Raw genomic sequence first — 19,478 nt, 5'->3', positions numbered from 1 at the left:
TCCTCTGCATTTAACACACTTTGCAAATGGTAATTAAAATTTAGATAATTCTGAGTGGGGAATGGTCTTCTAGGGGAGGAGGGAGAAATTAAACCGGTGGGAAACAACACACTGAACCAGCGTCGCTTTTTCAGGAAAAAAAGAAAAAGATCTGTAATGCAGGGAAGGTAACATACAGATTCTGCAAGCTAAAAAACAACGCAGAAGAGGCTGAAAGCCGGACAAATTCAGACTCAAAGAGAAGCTACAAAATCTTAGCGATGGAGCGTAATTAACGGTGGAACAAGGCAGCGGTGGAGCCCGTCTCAGACGAAGGCATGAAACCCGGGCACCCGCTGCCGGCCCGGCTGGGGGAGGCTCCCACGGGTGGGCAGACCTGCCTGCCGCGGCCCCGCGCCGCTTGCAATGGGCACACAAAGCGCAGCTGATTGGCTGGGAGGTTACAATACCCCATGGCTGATTGGCTGGGAGGCTACAATGCCGCATGGCTGATTGGCTGAGAGGCTACAATGCTGCATGCTGATTGGCTGAGAGGCTACAATGCTGATTGGCTGAGAGGTTACAATGCCACATGGTTGATTGGCTGAGAGGCTACAATGCCCCACGGCTGATTGGCTGGGAGGTTACAATGCCGCATGGCTGATTGGCTGGGAGGTTACAATGCCACATGGCTGCTTGGCTGGGAAGCTACAGTGCCACGGGGCTGATTGGCTTGGTTGGCCACATCATTGGATGCTAATTGGCTGTGTGGCCTTATTACTGCACACTGATTGGCTGGGTAGCTAGGAGGAAAAAAAAAAACAACCAACCTAATAAAAAACCAGCTTTGACAAAAGTCAGATCATTTCAATTTATAATAATTCCTCGTGCCTGGTACTGGTCTTTAAGTTGTCTGCACCATTTTACCAGCCCTACCTCAGGCGCCGCTAGGCCCATCACTGTCACGTCTGCCATCGTCCCAGGCCACCCTCAGCAGCAGGTTTCAGGAGCCGAAGTTCAGACACCTGGAGCATCTGGTCTGGGTCATTCCTTACCATCCATTTCAACAATTTATTCCAAAGCCATTTCCACGGGCACATCCATGTGGCAAAAAAAGGCTCCAGCCTGGGACCTCTTCCATAGTAAAAGCCAACGAATATCATTAACTCAACTTTTTATTTATAGCTTTATCAGGGCTCTCACCGTAGCTGGGAGCCGCCCACCCCAGCTCAGGATTAGTCTTTTCCGTAGGCATTGCAGTGCTCACTCTCAGAGGCTGCTCCATGGGTTCGTCCTCTTCCTCCAGCTCCTTTACAAGGTGGTCAGGTATACTGCCCATGGCGGATGCCCACAAACCTCAGCTCTTGACAGTGCAGAGAGCCCATGCGGGGACCCACTCGTGAGGCCGGACCCCAGCACTGCCCCCGGTGTGGGTCGGTCGGGGCGCAGTGGGACAAGGGAAGGTTGCACCACGCTGACCTGCCCTTTAACAGCCCACCCATCCCAGCTCCCCTCCTGGACGGCGTGTCCTCACACATCGCTCCATGCGTAGGAGCCAGCAGCAGACAGTGGCAAAGCTTCGGCACCAGCAGTCCCGGCACGAGGCTGCGCCGCTTGAAGCCACCCGACACAAGAGCAGGACGCGGGGGCTCAGCACTGCACCTTGGTTCGGCTGGAAACCAGGCGTCGCACCCGGCTCATCTTGAGGAGAGACAGATGGAGAGAGACTCGGCAAATCTCCCCTTGCACGGCAGCAAAAAAGGAGTAGCTTGCTAGCTGCTTTCCTGGCGGGAGGGCGAGAGGAGGGAGCCTGAATTTTAGTAAAGCTCCGATGAACGCAGGGACCAGCGCAGGATCCAGTCTCAGCCTTGGGCATCTCCGTGCTGCAAATCCACACATGTTGGGCTGGTGAGATGTGTCTCTCCTGGGGTGCTAGTTGGGCTTTGTCTGCTCACATTGGGCTCCTTTCAACCCCCAGATCAAAACCATAAATAACAGAAGCAAATTGTTCCCTCCATGCCATCATCCATCGCTGGTGAACAAAGGTAGGAGCTAGAAACCAGCAGCACGGAGAAATGGCTATTTTGTTCTTGCACGGTCATGGCCTGTCACGACACAGAGAGGAGGTGAAGCCACGTAAAGCTGCGCTGCAGTGGCACTAAGAGCACCCATGGCGGGGTGAGAGCCTTGATGTCCCATGGAGCCAGAGCTCCAGCTCTGCCTCCCCCAAACCACTCTGGACCCACCAGGAGGGAGGGAAGGAGCTGAGATGGGTCTCTTGTAGGTCAGCAAATGGCCGGGGAGAGACTTGGAGGCCTTTGGAGGGAGGAGAGAGGTTATGGGGGAAACAACGGGAAAGGTGAACCTGTTGAATGCATCTTTGCTCAAAAGTCAGAGAGGTGCCTCCACCCTCTGTCCCTGGGGACCGCTTTGGGGTGACTCTGCTCTCTCTCTGCCAGCAGACGAAAGATGGGGCATGCCGAGCAACGGGACTTTGAAAACCTGGGGACTGCGCTCTGTCCCGCTGGTGGCCTCATGCCCAGCCAGGACTCGTAATTGATGCTGGGGAGGGAGATGGGAATGAATGAGGCCAGTATCTGACGCACTTCCTCAGCCCCGTCCGCACCAGCCTCCAGCACCGGTGGCCGTGCAGGGGACGCGAGTCGCTGGGGCTGGCTCATTTCTGCGGCTGTTTCTCTGCTCTGTCCCATCTCCTTGGGCAATGCTACATCAAGATGAGTCTGGACCTACTCACCACGGACGTCAGCAAGTTGGCCAAAGTTGGAGACAAGCTCTGCAGCCCTCGTTCCCCAGCTCCTAACCCACAATGGAGATACATGGCTGCCATCCCCAGGCAGCAGCACTCACCCTCACCCCATAGAAGCAAGAGGGGCCTGGCTGGGCTGGACTTGGGGGACAGAAATGCAGCCGTCTGCATTTATTTTGCCTAACAACAGTGATCTCTCTGTATATTTTCATTCTGTTTTCCTAGGCTCAGCTGCCTCCTCAATGAAATGTTTCCAAAGCAGCCTGACTTGGCGGCACGCCAGCCCCGGCTGCCAGATGAATGGGCGGAGGAGGAGGGACCCATTCCTCTTCTTGACACAGCATCGCTGCACAAGAGGCCTCTGTTGACATTAGGACTGGCTGTTCCCCCTCTCCTGAGAGGCTCTGCCTGGCCCTCGGCAGGAGCAGCACACAGGGCCAAGGCAGCAGGCTGCATGTGATGTAGGACTGGGGTCTGTCCTCCTCTGGAGCGGTGGCACTGCCATGGACACAAGGGTACCATGGTGCATCCTCCTCCGGGGCGGTGGCACTGCCATGGACGCCAGGGTTCCACGGTGCATCCTCCTCTGGGGCGGTGGCACTGCCATGGACGCCAGGATTCCACGGTGCATCCTCCTCCGGGGCGGTGGCACTGCCATGGACACAAGGGTACCATGGTGCATCCTCCTCCGGGGCGGTGGCACTGCCGTGGACGCCAGGGTTCCACGGCGCAGGACTGCCAGGGCCTGAAGTCAGCCCTGGTTTCTTGCCCTGGACCCTCCCCTGCTGAGCCAGCCCCCCTGGCACCTGAGCACTCCTTGGAGCTCTCTGACTCCTGCTAACAGCATTACTCCCCCAGACATCAGCAATGTGAAGAACCTGTTAACTCCCCCAAAATACCTCTCCTCCAGCCCGCTCGGAGCAAAGCTCTCCCTCAGCACTGCTGGAGTGTGGATACCGATGCAGGTTTTGAAGAGCTCCAGGTCTCCAGCACCTTTCAGGGGGGAGCGAAGCCATGGGGGCCCTAAGCACAGCACCCCCAAACCCTTCAGACCTTTGGACAATAACATACGGAGCAGCATCGGCTTCACCCTAAACCCTGGCCGTTACTCAGACACGCAGGACTTCACCCAAACAGTGTCACGGCTCTTTCCCACGCCTCAATTTCTCTACCCAAAGCAAAATACCAACACAAGTCTTCAGGGCTGGAGATTCATCTGCTGGGAGGTAGCCAAAAGGTAGCAGTGGAGCACAGTGCCACTGGACTGCCCACCCAGCACCAGAGGTGATCCCTCTATCTGCCACTGCTAATTGCAGACCTGGCTGTCAGCAAGGGAATGCAAATCTGCGTGTGCCCCACTCATCCCAATGTCACCTACTTGCCAGGGACACCTTTAGGAGCTGTGCAAGGAAAAGATGTGGAATTTAACGAAAGGGCTGAGGAAGCATCAGAAGAAAAAAAAAAAAGAGATAAAAGTCATCAGCAACCATCCAGTCTGCACCTCTCCCCCCTGGCCGGCTCCCCTGGCATCTCCTGCTGGTGGCCAGCACCCAACTGCTGCAAGCTGAGGACTGGAGGCTGGGTCAGAGCAGCACCCAGCAGCACACCGCAGGGACACAGACTGCTCCCACCAGCCATGGTGGGGAGAGGGCTCTGCCTGGATCTGGTGGAAAAGAGGCCAACCACGCATCGATAAGATGAATTAGTTGTCTCAGCAGCACCGGCAAAATGAGCAAGAGGAGTGGAGCCCGTGAGGCCCGGCCTGCTTTGTTTCAATTACAGCAGCTGCCAGAAGAAAAAGATAACCTCGATATTGATGGCAGGAGCAGCAGACAGAGGTGCCCTTGTGGGCTGCTGGGAGCAGGTAGAGGAGGAAGGGGGGGGAGGAGGAGGAGGAGGGAAGGAGCAAGAGAGATGGAGGAGGGGGAGCAGGGTCTCAGCCAGTGGGAGAGCCTGGCTGGCTTCTGTGGGCTAGTGAGAAAGACCCACCTGATCCTGTTGCCCTCATCCCCACGAGAACAGCTCTTCTTCACCCTGGCTCTTGCCCCAGTCGTTGGGCAGAGCAACCCCCCGCAGAGACAGGGCGGAGGGGTGCAGCCTCCCAGGACGTGGGGCAGAAACTCAGCTCAGAGCATCATCAGCAGGACACAGCATGGCGCCGCATAACGCTGAGCAGAAAAATCATCTCTTTGCTCCCCACTCAGGCTGTGGGTCTGGGAGGGGAGATGAAGGGTTCAGGGGAGGCATTGAGTGGGGCTGTGTGGGATGATGATGGAGCTGGAGTGAAGGGCTGTGGGGCTGAGACAGGCATGGGGGCAGCCTGGGGTGCAGGCAGGCACAGCTGCGTGCCAGGGATGCAGCACCCAGCTGCTTGAAGGCTGGGCAGCCCCCAACACTGTGTGTGCAATGGGGACCAGGTTGGGCACTGGGGACAAGATGCCCAAGATGACCTTGGACTGCATGTGGGAACTTCAGCCCCACGACAGCAGCTCAGGGCAGGCACCCCAACATCACACCTGCAAGCCAGAGGTTGAGGTGCTGAGCCAAACTTCCACCTGGCAGTGCAGGGTTAATGCCCTGCCCTGGGGGGGACTAAGCCCTGGGTTCACATCCTGGCAGGAGGTAACCAGAAGGTTTGAAGAGATGGGGTCTCTTCAGTCCTCAACTCCTTTACCGCCCGGTCTTTGAATAGGGGAATTCTTTATGGGGTTCACATCCAGCCCCAAGTCGAGAGAAATGCCCAGGACCAGCCCAGCGCTGAGCGAGCCTCCCACCCTCTCTGTGGAAGGGGTCCCACCAGAGGCCAGGCTGAGCAGGCTTCGCTTCACAGAGGTTTTATTCGTGCTCTGGATATCTGCATCGCCCTCCGATCTCACTTCTCCCCCAGGAGAGATCCCAGGATCCTCACCCCCACCCACCCACGGCCCTGTATCCTGTGAGCCCTGGATACAGCCCCTAGGTCTCCAAGAGGGGACAAGGCCACCATCTTGCGGCCACCCATCACCACTGCACATACCCGTGTGCAAGGCCTGGAGGGTCCCCAGGATGTGACAGCTATGGGGGTACAGGGTTTAGACCATGGGGAGCTGCGACCTCCCACCTCTCCCAGTGTCCCCATCCCCTGGGATAACGTCCTGCGGGGCACACGCTGTCCCTCCCCTCGCTCCCTGGCCAGGACACCCAGGGGTGCCAGGACAAGCAGAGCGTGCTGGCAGTGCTGCTCCCGTCCCAGCTCTGGCCCCTCCACCCCCGCCCTGCTGCTCCATGCAGTGTCAGCCAGCAGTGACCGGGGACCTCCCGGTTTGCACGGCGGGCTTCATTGAGCGTGGAAAGGCAGGCGGCGGCAGAGGAAGGCTCAGAACCGAGCCCTGGGGCTGAAAATGCAGCACCTCGGGGGGTCTGAGGGGGATTTTCATCCCTGGTCACAGCGTGGGAGTACGACCCCCATGGGGGATGCTGGAGGGGGCTGTTACACCAATGCTGCTGGTGACCAGCAGCCCAAAGCGAGTCCTTTCATGCCTCTGGGAAGCAAGTTGGCGTGGTCTGCACACTACTGGATTCTTCTGCAAGGCTGCCCAGCCTGGCTTAGTGCTCATTTCCCTCCTTCTGCTTCTTCCTCTCGGGATGGGGCTGGCCATGGTCTCCGTGGTGGCGGTGAGCATGGGTGGCAGGCTCGTGGTCCCCACTGGGGTCTGTGGCTCTCTCGCTGCTGACCTCGTGGTGGTGGTGAGGATGGAGGGGGTTGTGCTGGTGGATGGGGGTCTCTGACTCCTTCCCCTCCTGGTTGGGAGGTGGGCTCAGGGTTACAGGGACCTCCATGGTACTGTTAGCCTGGGGAAAGTAACACAAGGGCTGGTGCGGTATGTGAATGCACATGGCCCCGCAGCGAGCCTGCGGGCATGCCTGTGAGCTGGGATGAAAGCAGGCCAGCATCCGTCATGCCGAAAGCTGCGTGAGCAAAGGCTCTCCAGCCCCGACCCAGGGCGCAGGGAGGACAGGAGAGACTGGAGCACATAGAGCACAAGCCTCTGTACCCACATCCCTTGGCTCAAGCTGCCTGTGGCCCAGAGCCAGGAAAGGCACTTTGTATTTAATATTTCTAGCTGGATTTTTCTCCTAGGAAGTGACTAATCACCTGCTGAGCCTGGAGCTACGTCCTTTTCTTTGCTCTGAGCTTGTGACCTCTGGGTCCACTGCCTGCCCTTCTTACATCAGAACAGCCAGCGACCCTAGTTAGCTTTTCCAGACCTGGGCTATGACCCCTTTAGTCCGTTCCTTCTCAGCCTGAAAGCTCTGACCTATTTAACTGCCCTTATTCCAGTCCTTTCATCACCTTCCCTCCCAACCACGGACAATGTCAGCTGCCAACCCAGAGCCTGTCCCCGACATGAAGATAAGGTTGGTTTTTTCCTGATGTGCAATGCCAGAGGAGAGAAGGGAGCCTGGCTCCAGCGAGCATCCCTGCTCCTTACCTCCTGGGTGGTGTTGGGGTAGAGGGAGCAGTTGCCGCAGAAGTCCTTGCTGTGGGTGAAGCGGATGGCCGACTCCACGTAGGGGAAGTGGAGGAAGCTGTAGGGCAGCTGGATGTGGAACGCCAGGCGGCCGCACCTGCGGGGAGAAGCCGTGGCCTGGCTCAAGGCGGAGGGTCTGGGGTCTCCCCAGCTCAGCCGTGGGGGGAGCTTTGGGAAGCCCACCATAACCCCCTAGGAAAGCCTCAGCCAAGATGGGCGACGCTCACCGGTCATAGACAAGGAAGTCGTCCTTGTCACCCCCCAGGACCTGCCAGACGTCAGGCTCCTCCGGCTCTGGCTGGAAGACGGGGACGCCTGGGGGGGCCTGGCGCTCCAGCTCCCCAAACATGGCACGGGAGAGCGGTGCCTTCTCGTTGACGATCATGTAGCGGACGTCGACCGTGCCCTGCCGGGCCAGCCTCTCCCGCAGGCCCCCGAGGCTGCGGGGAAGGAGGCGCTGAGAGGGGGGTGCTGGGGCGAGGGGCCACCATGCCGACCCCCAGATGGCGGGGTTGGGTTTGGGGTAGGGGGAGCAGGGCTCACCTGTGGGCCTGCTGCAGGCAGAAGTGTCAGCTGGCCTTCAGCAGGGCCACCACCGTCACCTGCCCCGCCGCCCCCGCCATGGGGCTCAAGCCGTTGACGCTCCATGCCGGTGCCTCCTGGCAGAGCCGGCTGCTGTTGGCCACCCCCTCAGAGGCCGAGGCCAGCCCCAGCCCCAGCCAGGCGGCCAGGGCTAGCACCAGCAGCCCCATCCCGGACCCCCGGCCCTGGCAGGGGGAAATGGGGCGTTAGTCTCCCCTCTGCCCCAGCGCTCAACCCGACGGGGTCCTCCCAGCCCCACTGCAACCCCAAACCACCTCCCCGCACACCCCTCCAGGGCAGACAAAGACCAGTGGGCAGTATCATACTGGTCCCAGCACGGCACTGGGAGCTGGGACACCTGCACTGACGGGGCAAGGAAAGGGGGATGAGGTGGGGGATCATGGTGCCCAGCTCCTAACAAGTGCAGCACCCTTGCCGCTGGCTTTCTTGCCGGCGGCAAGGCACCTGCTCCACGCATTGGGGAATGAAGGTCCCGCTCCCCCCATGGGGCTTCTCCACCTCCCCAACCCCAAAAGCCAGACCCAGCCGTGGCCAGGGGACTGTCTTTGCCTCAGGGGTGGGCAGGGATGCAGCCCGCATCGTCCTGGCCACTAGTGGGGAGTCAGTGGGACAGGGATGGTTTCACCTTCAGGTCACCTTGAGAGTCCTTGATGCCCCACGAAGTGCTTTAAGGCTGGACAGAGCTCTTAACCCCCCTGCACCCAATATCTGCCTGAAGCCCCTTCCTCCCACAGCCCCCTAACCCTGCCCATCCCCAAGATACACCCTGTCCCTCCAGGATCCAGCACATTTAATGGGCAGGGGGAGGACACGGGGCTGGGGGGGACAATCCAGGGAGGTGGGGAGGGAGCAGGAGTGTGTGGGCTCTGCTAAGGATGGATGAACCCCTAATCCCCAGCCCTCTCCCCCGCGAGAACAAGCCCTCAATATACCGCACTTCTCTTCACTGCCGTCCTCCAGCCAGACCTCGCTCCTGGCCCCAGCGGCTCTCGGCAATGCCCAGCTGGTCCTAGTCTCCCTTTTATCTCCTGTCCACTCTCCCCGCCCAGGAGGGAGGAGAAGAGCCCGGCCAGAGCGGTCACTGCGCCCCAGCCACCACCGCCTTCCTCCGGGAGAGCAACAAGGCAGGCACTGTTCCCCTCGGTGCCACGCAGCTTCGGGGTCCTGCTGCGACAGCCCAGCCCGAGCCGTTCTGGGGCAAAGTGGTGCCTGGTGCTGGGCTGGCGCAGAGGGTGCCAGGCAGCGCCGCAGGGAAAAGCCAGGCACGGCCACTTGAAACCCCCCACGGGCACAGGAGGGCTGGCAGCATTGCCAAGAGCACCGCTTGCACCAAAGGGTTGCAGGACCATGGGGTGACACTGAACCGTGCCATCCATGCACAAGGTCCCCAGGGAGCTGCCAGCACAGCCTCTGTCACCCTGCAGCCAAAAAAGACAGGTGCCTGCCCTGCACCCCTGGGGTGCCACGGCCACTCTCGGGCCATGCCTGGCCCCACAGCATTCCCCCAGCGTCCGGTCCCGTGCCTGCCGCCCAGCCCCGCACCGGGGGGGCTGTGGTGGTGTGAGGAGCTGGTGCTCCCTTGGGAAATCACAGCGCCGGTGGATTCCGCCCCCCAACCGAACAAGAGGAGCTCACCGCTTCGGCCGCACACGGACATCTCTGCAAATATTTGAGCAGTTTATTGTACCTGGGCTCTGTACAAAAACATGATAAGGCAGGGAAGGGCAGCAGACACAGACACAACGGGGCCAGCAACACGGTCCCGGACAGACGAAGAGGGGGACATTAATCCGATAACAGCCACGAGCAGGAGGGAGAGAGGGGATTGCTGCTGGCGGGGCTGGAGGGTCTCAGGGATGTCAGCAAGGACGTGGGGCCGTGGATTGGGATCGGGGAGCAGGCGCAGCTGCATGGGGTCAGCCTGGAGCAGACCCATCCTGTGACCGCAGCCAGACCCTCCACAAAGCTGTCACCCCCCATCCGCACGCTGCTCCCCCCAAGTCTCCGACAGGTACCCCGGGCACCGTGAAGCACCCAGCACTGAGCAGGGGCACGTATCCCCCCGCTGCATGCCCTGCCCTGCCGGGATTCTGGCTGGCGAGGAATGACCCCACACAGACATGAGCCATTTCATCACCGGTCCCGGGGGACCCCCGGCCACCGCCTGGCAGCCGGTTCTCCTCCCTTTGCTCATCCCCGAGCCGGCGGCCGCGGTGCCTGCGGTTATCAGTCTGGGCAGCTTTTTGTTCTGCAAGCACAGCCCGGCACCTCCGGGGTCGATACAAACTTTCGGCACCCGCAGTGCCCGGCAGCCACACGTCCCTGGCTGTGGAGGTGCCGGAGCAGCTCCCGCGCCGCACCGGCACGGCCCCACGCCGCCTGTGCCGGCCCCGTCCTTGCCCAGGACGGCACCCACCGGTTTCTGCCGCCGGGGAGGCTTCCCCACGGCGGGGCAGGTTGCTTTGCAGCCTCCCTGGCATCACCACCCCCCTCCCCGTCCCGCCGCGGCCTGTTGCATGCCGGGGAGGAGCGATCTGAACCGCCTCTCCGGGGCCGGCCCCTGCCCCGGCATCCCCTTCGCCCGCAGCCTTGACCCCGGTGAGCCGCAGGCCGAGGGCGAGCCGGGGCCCTGCAGGCCCCCACGGGCACGGGGGGGTGGCAGGACCGGGGGTGACGGGGCGGTGCGGCTGGGAGGGGCGGTGGCAGCAGCGGAGCGGGACCGATGCTGATCCCAGGGCGCAGCGGGGGGAAGGAGGGCAGGGAGGGAGGGAGCGCCGGCCCCTGCCCATGTGCTCACCGGGGCAGGGGCCCCAGCAAGGATCCCCCCTCCCCAGGCTGGTGTGGAGCAGCTGGGGGTCCCAACAGGGTGCTGCCGGGCCCCCTGCTCCCCCGTGGCAGGCGGGTGCCCGGGTGCAGTGCAGCCTCCCCCCCGCAGCCTGGCAGAGCCCCGTGCCCTGCCCGCACCCGGAGCCCTCAGTGCAAACCCCTTTTGGGGGGGCAGGTGGAAGGGAATAATCAAGCAGGTCTCCCCCCCACACACCCCAGTGCACCTATGTGGGGTCCGGCCAGGGTGGCTGGTGCGTGGCACGGGGTCAGGAACCCTCAATGGGGTGCTCTTGAGAGGTGATGCCGAGTGGGTTTTTGGACAGATCTTTTTTCCCCCTTCAGTGTGACGGGTATTTGGGTGGGGAGGGGGGTCGCTTTTCCAGCAGTGTCCCTCCTATTTCACCCTCCGTGCCCCTAGGGCAAGGTCACTGCCCGGAGCCTGTTGCGGGGAGCGTGGTAGCTCTACACCGTCCTTGGAGAGGGGAAGGGCACAGCAGCCTGCCGTGGCCCCGCTGCTCCCCCCGCCATTTGTGGGACACCGCTGACAAGCGCTGGGGCAGCACAGGAGCCTTTTAGCTGTAACCAGCATGTTGCTCTGTGTTTACCAGTCCAACCTCCATGTTCCTGGTTGCTGGAACAGAACATTCCCCCCCCACAACCCTTGACCCCATAGTCTTGCTTACACATGCACGCATGCCTCCCTCACCCCGATTTCCCCACTAACCTCCCTGCGGCACCCTCGAGGGACACGTGGCTCCAGAGGGGACCTGCTGTGGCCAAGGCTCAGGGCTTTACTCCTCTGTGACCCCAGGCGCAGGTGTGGGGCAGGACAGCATAGCAAAGGGGTGGCTTGGCATCCTTGGGCACCTTTTTGCATCTGGTCCCAAAGGTGGGTGCCCTTGCACAGTGCACGTCGGCTTGCGAGACTCACTTATTTAAAATACACACATTTAAGGGGTGCAGATTTACATGCGTGTGCATCTGTGCATGCAAATGCACTCAGGCTCCGTGCAAGGTGGGGGAATGGCTCCTTCCCGTGGCCAGCAAGCCGCCCCTGACCCCGTGCGTCCTCCCCGCAGCCTGCCCAGCCATGGCAGCCTCGCTGAGCCGCCCCTGCTTCATCTCCCTCCACATGCCCTACAGGCAGGGCTGGGTCCAGGACCTGGCCACCACCTTTCGCTTCCAGCCGGTGGCCATACGGGAGACGCCGCGGGTCCGGCAGCTGGCCTTGCGACGGGGATCCGCCATCTTCCTCATCAACGAGCGCCTGGCGCCGGGGCCTGCCGGTGCCTCGCCCCGTGATTTCCTCTATGACGTGGACCCCCGGCCCACCTTGGGCACGGCCTCTAACGTCTGCTTTGAGGTGGATGATGTGCCAGGGCTCTGCAGGCAGCTGCAGAGCCGGGGATGCTCCCTGCCGGTGCCCCCCACTGAGGTGAGGGATGATGGCGGCTCTGTCATCTATGGGGTGGCGAGGTCCATTGTGGGCAACGTCAGCCATACCCTTCTGGACCGATCCCGCTACCGGGGACCCTTCCTGCCTGGCTTCCAGCCCATCCAAGGAGCCCCCTTGGCCACAGGGGATGGGATTGAGATCACCCACTTCGACCACATCACGTACGTCTGCCCGCGGGGCGGCGCCCGGGCAGCTCTGGACTGGTACCAGCGCTGCTTCGGCTTCCGACGCTTCCTGCTGAACCCGCGGGAGAGGCCGGCTGAGGGGTACGTGGTTGGCGGGCAGGGAGTGGGCATGCTGCTCCTCGCGCTGCAGAGCGCCCAGGGCACCCTGGCACATGGCTGCAAGCTCGTCCTCGCCGAGTCCCTCTCGGAGGACGGTGCCAACCAAGTTGACACCTTCCTAGAGCAGCACGGTGGGGCTGGGATCCAGCACGTCGGCCTCTGCACCACCGATATCATCGCCACGACCAGGGCTTTGCAGCAGGGGGGTGCGCGGTTCCTCACACCCCCTGCTGCCTATTACAGCCAGGGCGGCAAAGCAGAGGAGATCCGGGGGGCTGGGCAGGACCCCCGCACGCTGGCAGGGCTGGGCATCCTGCTGGACACCACGGCACCCGAGGACACGGGCCGGCCACGTGGTGATGCCACAGAGAGCCCTTCCCAGGAGTATTTGATGCAGATCTTCACCCATCCCATCTTCTCCGAGGAGACCTTCTTCCTGGAGCTCATTGACCGGCGGGGAGCGCCGGGCTTTGGGGAAGGCAATATACGGGCACTGTGGAAAGCCGTGCAGATCTATATGGACCAGCAGCAGTAGCGGCAACACTGCAGTCCTCCTCCCTCAGCTCCCCGTCCTCTTTGGTCCAACCCTGGGGCAATGCGCTGCTGTAGAGATACCAGCGGGTGCCTGCGGCATGGCCCAGGTTGGCAGGGACCAAGGGAGGTCTCCAGGTCAACTCAGAGCCAACTTCAGCGTGACAGCAGATTGCTTGGAGCCAGGTCCAGCGGACCCGGGGATGGAGGGTGATTTCTGCCCCTCCCTGGGTTCCCAGTGAGTTATCAGCCTCATGTGAAGAACTTCCTGCCTTAATTTCATCTTGATCTCATCAGACTTGGGCCTGCAGCGTGGCCAAGGACGCTGCTGTCAGAGCAACACCCCCAGACAGAGGGGATGAGGGGCTGCCAGAGGGGAGTGGATAACCCGGGGGCCATGGACACCACAGCTCATCAACAGTTGCCACCCAGAGCACGGCCAGCCCCTGTGCGGGGCAAGTGGTGGCCTCTTGCTCCTCTCAATTAAAGAATTAACCTGCAAGCGCTGCTTTGGGTTTTTTTTCTCCTCCCATTTAAGATCTGCCGAGTGCCAGGGGAGGGTGAAAGGGCCCTTTCCACCCCCGGAGGCAGGCTGGCCCCAGTCCTGCAGGCCCCGAACTGAGGCCGCTCGCCCCTTGCGCACCCCCCGGGACTGGCCCTGGCCCTGCCAGCCCCAGGCAGGGACACAAGCCTGGGGAGGAGGAAACCCTGGGAAGAGCCTCCCGGGCTCGCGCCTTTGCAAGGGTGCTACTGCGCATCATGGTCAGGGAAAGCCACAGCGGGGAACAGCCTGATGGACAAGGTATAAACGGGGATAAAACCCTACAAAAAGCCCAGGGGATGGCTGCCTGGCCATCAGCCCCGGGGGCTGATCCCTGCCCTCGCAGGAGAGGTGTTCTGGGTGCCTTATTTGGGGTCACCAGCAGTTAATGCTCAGTCGAGGGGCCCATGGGTGCGTTAACGAAGAAATCCCTGCTGTCCCCAGCCCGAGGTAGGGATCCTGCCGGCCATCCTCATATTCGACCACAGGCTGCCCAACACCCCCAGCTTAGCACAGTGCAACAGAGGCAGAAAATCACTTTAAAAAGCCCACACACTTCAGGAGATTTATTATTAGAAAGTCTGTGGCTCAGGTTCAATAAAAACAAGTATATAGAAAGGGCTGTCGGAGGCCGGGAAGGGTACAGCAGCACCCACAATCGCTGGCTGGCGGCGGAGGTGCAGGCGGGCAGCCGGGGACAGGGCTGCGGGAGCGATGTGGCCGCAGCCTTCCTGCTGCCGGAGAGAAACCCCTGCCGCCCTGAGTCCGCAGGGCCGGAGTGGGGGCTGTACGGGGCCGAATAACCCCAGGAGGGCTCCAGCGGAGCGGGGAGGGCAAGCCTGGCTCCAGGTCACGTCCAGGACCACACTGGCCGTACGGAGGCACAACTCCCCCAGGAGGGCTGGGGAAGCTGCAGGGAGGAGCGAGAGACCATTACAGGACCGTGGGCTGGGCACGCAGCAGCGTGGGGGACACCATCGCGATGCCACGGGCAGGACTGACCGCAGCGCAGGTCTGCGGTGCCATCACGGGGAGGTGGGTGGCCGGAGGAAGGCGCGGAGGGAGAGCTGCGTCCCAGGGTGGGTGCTGCTTGCTCCCTGCAGCTTCGCCCCCCGCTTCCGCTTGGAGCCCTGCGGGAGCGACACACTGGGGCTAAGCCAAACCCCAAGGGCCCCCACGGCCTCCAGGGATTGCCTCTGAGGCAAGGGGGAGGGCCCTGGTACTGGGGACATTTAAGAGCAAAGCCAGCCAAGGCAAAGCCCCCAGTCGCAGCCCTGCCCCCAAAGCTCAGGGGGGCTCCAGCACCGCACACCGGGGCCTGGCCCAGCAACATGGAGCAGCTCCCCGGGCTGCGCACCCCCCAGCGATGCCCACCTTGCCAGGGCTGCTCTCCTCCCCACGCTGCTTCTCACACGCCTTCAGCACCTGAAGGAAGCACGAGAGAGCCCAGAGCTGAACCGCAGCCGGGTCCTGGAGCCGGGACAGCCCGCAGAGGTTGGGGGGATGCCTGGGACCCCAGGGAGATGGAGGGAAGGGAGGAAAGGCCCAGGTCCCCCCGGTACCTTCTTCATGGCCGTGGACACGGCTGAGGCATGGAACTCCTCCTCCGTCACCCAGCGGGACGGGGACAAGGCAGGGTCCAGGGTCACGTCCCCATCCAGGGGCAGGGAGTAGACCACATATGTCTGGTGGATGTGAGAGAAGATGTGGACAACCTGCAAGGGGATGGGAAGACAGGGAAAGGGGCAGGCAGCAGGCAATGCCCTGCTTGCTCAGCTGCCTCACAAGTGCACCGAGTCTGCCAGGGCTCTGAGGAGCGGGGCAGGGCTTGGGAGGGGTGACAGCAGGGAAGGGGAACCCTCCTCCCCCCTGTGCTATGTCCCCCGTGGCCCCGCACAGGGGCCTCACGCCGCATGCCTCTGGCTCCAGGCTCACCTCTCCAATGAGCCGCAGGCCCCCGGCCGCCACGGGCCGCCCCGTCCAGGCCTGGAGGTGATCTGCCAGCACCTCCCTCTGTTTCTCCTCCTGCAGACCCTGAGCCAGCGGGAGGCTGGGGAACTCCCAGAGCCCGGCCAGGAGACCTGGGGTGGGGGCACAACGGGGACATGAGCCAGCAAGAGGCACGTCTGGGGACACTGAGTCTCATCACGTCCTGCTCCCAGGCTGCTCTGTCCCTCATGAAGGTGGGAATGGGCCACACAGTGCCTTCGCCACCCTCCCACCCAGCCCCATTACCCGAGCTGGGTCTCTGCACGATGAGGTACTCCAGGGCCCCATGGCAGCCCCTCCGCTCCAGCACACACGTAGCCGTTCGCGCCGCCCGCGGCTGCTTCTTCGCTGCTTTCCGGGGAAAGTTGGTTACCCCCAGGCTGCTGTCCCATGGCTCTGTGGCTGGGGGGCACAGGGGACAGCCCCCAACACCTGCAAACACCAATGTAACAGTGACCACGGGGCCCAGACCCAGAGCTACAACAGGGATCTCCCCAGGCGCTTACCACAGTCCTCAACATCAGGCACTGGGGCGGGTTTTCCAAACAGCTTCTGAGAGGCGAAGGCCAGCTCCTTCTCCACCTGCAAGGGGGGACAGGGATGGGGACAGGCTCATCCACCAGCCCACCTTGTCCCCATGTATGGTGACCCCTTAGGGCTGGCACCCAGTGAGGACGTGATGCCCAGCCGAGAATGGCTTGCAGCACTGGTGTGGGACAGGGATGGCTTGTAAGAAGCTTCAGAGGGGACCTGGGGTGACCTGCCACCCTACTGGGACAGCTGGCAGCTCCTGGCCACCCACAGGCAGGGAGGAGACAGATTTTGGGGCCATACCTACCCTGCGCCGCGCTCGGCAGTGCTGCTTCACGGGGCACTCCCCACACAGCGGGGCCTTGGGCACACACACAGTTGCCCCCAGCTCCATCAGGGCTTGGTTAAAATCCCCCGGGCGGCTCCTGTCTACCAGGGCATTGGCCATGTCCCTGGGAGAAACAGCAGTGAGCGGCGCGGGGCTCTGCGGGGAGGGGGCCCCAGGACCTTTGCCCACCTCCTGCCTGCGAGGGGGGATGCTCCCAGGTAGGCAGAGGCGAAGCGGCTCCTTTCTCCACCACTCCCAGCAGCACCAGCTTCCCAAGAGCTCCTGCACCCCACACCTCTCTCCCTTCGCAGGCTCAGCTCCCCACGGCTCCCGAGTGATCCTGCCCTCAGCCACCAACAAGCACAGCCACCATCGCCACAGCTCGGAGCGGGGACGGAGCGTTCCCCTTACCAAAGCCGGTCGATGACGGCCGGGCTGCTGGAGTCGGCTCCGATGCACCGCAGGCGGCACAGGACCCGGATCACGTTCCCATCCACAACGCCAGTAGCCTGGGACCAGGAGCTGGGATTACTGTGCTGGGAGGTGCCCGTGCTCCCGGCAAGGCGGGGAGCCAGGGTGCTCCCAGGACGGAGGGGACACACACCAGAGGCCGACCCGCAGGCCAAGCTGGGCGGTGGGCGAGACGCACCGCAAAGCAGGGGAGAGCCAGAGCCAAGCACAGCCCTGGGGAGCCCCTGGCTTGTGAGACCCAGCAGCAGGACCCTGCCAGGAGCGGTGCTGGGTGGCAGAGAGGGGAGACGTACCCACTGACGCCCAGCTCTCACCTGCCCGTACGAGATGGACGCGATGGCTCCCGCCGTGTATCGGCCCACTCCCGGCAGCAGCTTCTGCAGGTCCTCAGCCGTCCTGGGCATCCGGCCGGCCAGCTCGGACACCACCTGGCAGAGAAGGGGCCGTGGTCAGGGCAGCAGCCGGGGTGCGTGCATGCAACCCCGGTAAGACGGGATCCCAGCCTCTGTAGCCTTGTGCCAGCAGCACACAGCCCCGGCGAGGCAGGGCAGACTGGAGCCAGCACCAAGCCACGGGCCACAGAGGGCTTTGGAAATGCCCCCCACACCCCAACTCCAGGGCACCTTCCTCGCTGCCTCCTGCAGACGCTTCCCTCGGGAGTAGTAGCCAAGTCCTGCCCACAGCTCGTTCACCTCCTGCTCCAAGAGACACAACGCGGTGTTAGATGGGGCGCGGGAAGAGCCATGAGGGCAGAGAGAGCACCCGGCCCCAGCAACGCTCACCTCCAGGGATGCCTGCGCCAGAGCCTGCAGCGTTGGCCACTTCTGCGGTACAGAGGGAAGGGGACAAGTCAGGGACAAGCAGAGCCGTGCTCTGCAGCTGGGGATCTGCCACAGGCAGTGGACAAGGTCTCCGAAAGGGCCAGCCTGTGGGCACAGGACTCTGAGGAACAGTCACCTGCATCCAGCGGTTGTAGTAGTCGATCACTGTAGCCACCTGCGTCTGCTGGAGCATGATCTCAGACACCCACACTGCAGGGAGCGGGGCAGGGATCAGAGCAGAGGCACCAACGCCACCCGCACCTTGTGCCGTGGCCATGTTAATACTGGCTACAAGCACTGCAGTGGCATCCAGTGCCCCTTCTCACCCCCCTCCTTCCCCACATGCTGTCCCACAGGAGTTTCCTCGGGCCCAAAGTGGGCTCTCAGACCCCCCAGAGCCTTGCGAGGGGGATCAGTGGCTCTCGTGGCCACCCCAGACAGCTTGTTCCAAGGATGGCAACTGAAGCCACGTTTCCTCACAAGGCCATATTGCACATCCGTGTCAGGGGGAAACACGCAGCGGGGCACCCCTTGCACACCGGGGCGCAGTCCCTGCTCCTCACCTGCGTACGCCCGTCTGTCGGCATCCGGCTCAGTTGCTGCCTGAAAGGGGAAGAAGATGGAGTGAGAGAAACAGGGTGACACAGGATCGCATTGCAGAGGGGACCTGCATATAAAATAAAATTGCTTGGGGTGTGTTTTGAACACTGCATAGGAATCTGCATAAAAATACTTCCTCCAGGTTCAAAAAATCCCACCAGAGGAGCTGTCCTGGACTCAAGCCCCTCTGCATGGGAAAAAGTCACAGGTAGATTTAAATCCCACAGAAGGGCCGTGCGGGTCCCAGCACCGTTCAGACAGATGTGGCTGTAAAGCTGACGCCCACCCCCAGCACCCCAAGCCCTGCCTAAACGCTTGTTGCCAGGCCGAGCGCAGAGCGGGCAGGGGCTCCAGTAAAGACGCTCGGCAGGCTTAAAGCAAATACACAGAAAACCTTTTCCGTGCAGCGCTCACTGCTGCAGGGCACCACAGAGGCAGGAACAAAACAGGTTTAAAAGACAACTAGACTAAGTTTACCAGAGAAAAGCGCTCAGGCTTGGGGGCTGCGTTTGAGAAGCGTGGTTTCACCCTGTGCCCCGCTTTACTCTTCGTATCTAGGGACTGGCTACAGACCACCCACCACGGAACGGCCAGGACTCGCTGGGAGCATGCTCCCATTCCCAACACCTTCCTCCAGTTCCGTGCAGTTAGGGATGCATCGCGCAGGGAAAGACACCGCGGTCACCCTCAAGGCAGGGGGACTGGCTCCCCGCTGCGGCCCCCCTGCCTCCCCTTACCAGCGTCCTCCAGGGAAGGTCCCGCTTGCACTTGTCGTACCAAGCCAGCAGGTTCCCGCGCAAGGCCTCGATCTCAGCCGGGTCGCTGAAGAGATGCCGGGCGGGCGGCGGGGCAGGCGCTGGAGCCGGGGCCCCTGCCAGGAGAGCGGCGCGAGGTCAGGGCACGGCAGGGAACGGAGAAGCCGCGCGGGGCCCGACTGCAGCACCGCGGGGCCAGAGGCGGGAGCCCGACAGAGCCGCTGCCGGGTGGACGAGCACCGAGCCTTACGAGGACGCAGCAAGCACCGGTAGCTGCCCAGGCTGGCGACCCCGTGCCCCGGAGAGGACACCCCACGCTCCCCCCAGCCCTCCCGCTACCCGGCACCTCCGCGGGGCGATGCGCCCTTCCTGCTCGGGACCGGCCTCCCGCCGCTCCGCCGGAGACCCCTGGCAGCTGCCGCCCGGAGCTGGCTCATGGCCGGGCCGCTCCCCGGCGGGGCTGGGGGCCCGGGGGCGGCGCGGCG

General features: G+C 62.5%; 3 protein-coding genes across 4 annotated transcripts in view; 1 reads left to right on the top strand and 2 right to left on the bottom strand.

Annotated features, from left to right (window-relative positions):
- Positions 1 to 5,564: 5,564 nt before the first annotated feature.
- LOC142085252 (selenoprotein Pb-like) lies at positions 5,565 to 9,004 on the bottom strand. 2 transcript variants are annotated; one of them, XM_075157043.1, is made up of 5 exons: positions 8,793 to 9,004; positions 7,801 to 8,024; positions 7,485 to 7,697; positions 7,219 to 7,354; positions 5,565 to 6,577 (listed from the first exon to the last, which is right to left on the bottom strand). In XM_075157043.1, the coding sequence occupies exons 2-5, from the start codon at positions 8,007 to 8,009 to the stop codon at positions 6,332 to 6,334; spliced, it is 804 nt and encodes a 267-aa protein (XP_075013144.1). In that variant the 5' UTR covers positions 8,010 to 8,024; positions 8,793 to 9,004; the 3' UTR covers positions 5,565 to 6,331. The 2 variants fall into 2 exon arrangements, with proteins under 2 accessions (XP_075013144.1, XP_075013145.1); XM_075157044.1 differs by having other exon boundaries at positions 8,798 to 8,857.
- Positions 9,005 to 11,531: 2,527 nt separating this feature from the next.
- HPDL (4-hydroxyphenylpyruvate dioxygenase like) lies at positions 11,532 to 13,451 on the top strand. The gene has a single exon (XM_075155939.1). It carries the CDS (start codon positions 11,777 to 11,779, stop codon positions 12,959 to 12,961), a length of 1,185 nt encoding a protein of 394 aa, XP_075012040.1. The 5' UTR covers positions 11,532 to 11,776; the 3' UTR covers positions 12,962 to 13,451.
- Positions 13,452 to 14,033: 582 nt separating this feature from the next.
- Positions 14,034 to 19,478, bottom strand: part of LOC142084844 (uncharacterized) — a 94,079-nt gene continuing 88,634 nt past the window's right edge. Inside the window, 15 exon segments of the mRNA XM_075155937.1 lie at positions 14,034 to 14,628; positions 14,873 to 14,923; positions 15,061 to 15,213; positions 15,434 to 15,579; positions 15,734 to 15,919; positions 15,994 to 16,069; positions 16,326 to 16,470; positions 16,758 to 16,942; positions 16,944 to 16,973; positions 17,132 to 17,245; positions 17,441 to 17,512; positions 17,600 to 17,641; positions 17,775 to 17,848; positions 18,202 to 18,241; positions 18,976 to 19,109. Of these exon segments, the coding sequence (XP_075012038.1) occupies positions 14,524 to 14,628; positions 14,873 to 14,923; positions 15,061 to 15,213; positions 15,434 to 15,579; positions 15,734 to 15,919; positions 15,994 to 16,069; positions 16,326 to 16,470; positions 16,758 to 16,942; positions 16,944 to 16,973; positions 17,132 to 17,245; positions 17,441 to 17,512; positions 17,600 to 17,641; positions 17,775 to 17,848; positions 18,202 to 18,241; positions 18,976 to 19,109 (1,553 nt within the window). The 3' untranslated portion in view covers positions 14,034 to 14,523.

Source organism: Calonectris borealis, chromosome 8 (assembly GCF_964195595.1).
Source record: "Calonectris borealis chromosome 8, bCalBor7.hap1.2, whole genome shotgun sequence".
Classification (NCBI taxonomy): domain Eukaryota; kingdom Metazoa; phylum Chordata; class Aves; order Procellariiformes; family Procellariidae; genus Calonectris; species Calonectris borealis.
The sequence above is the reverse complement of the archived record's forward strand: the minus strand, read 5'-3'. Positions and strand labels throughout refer to the sequence as shown.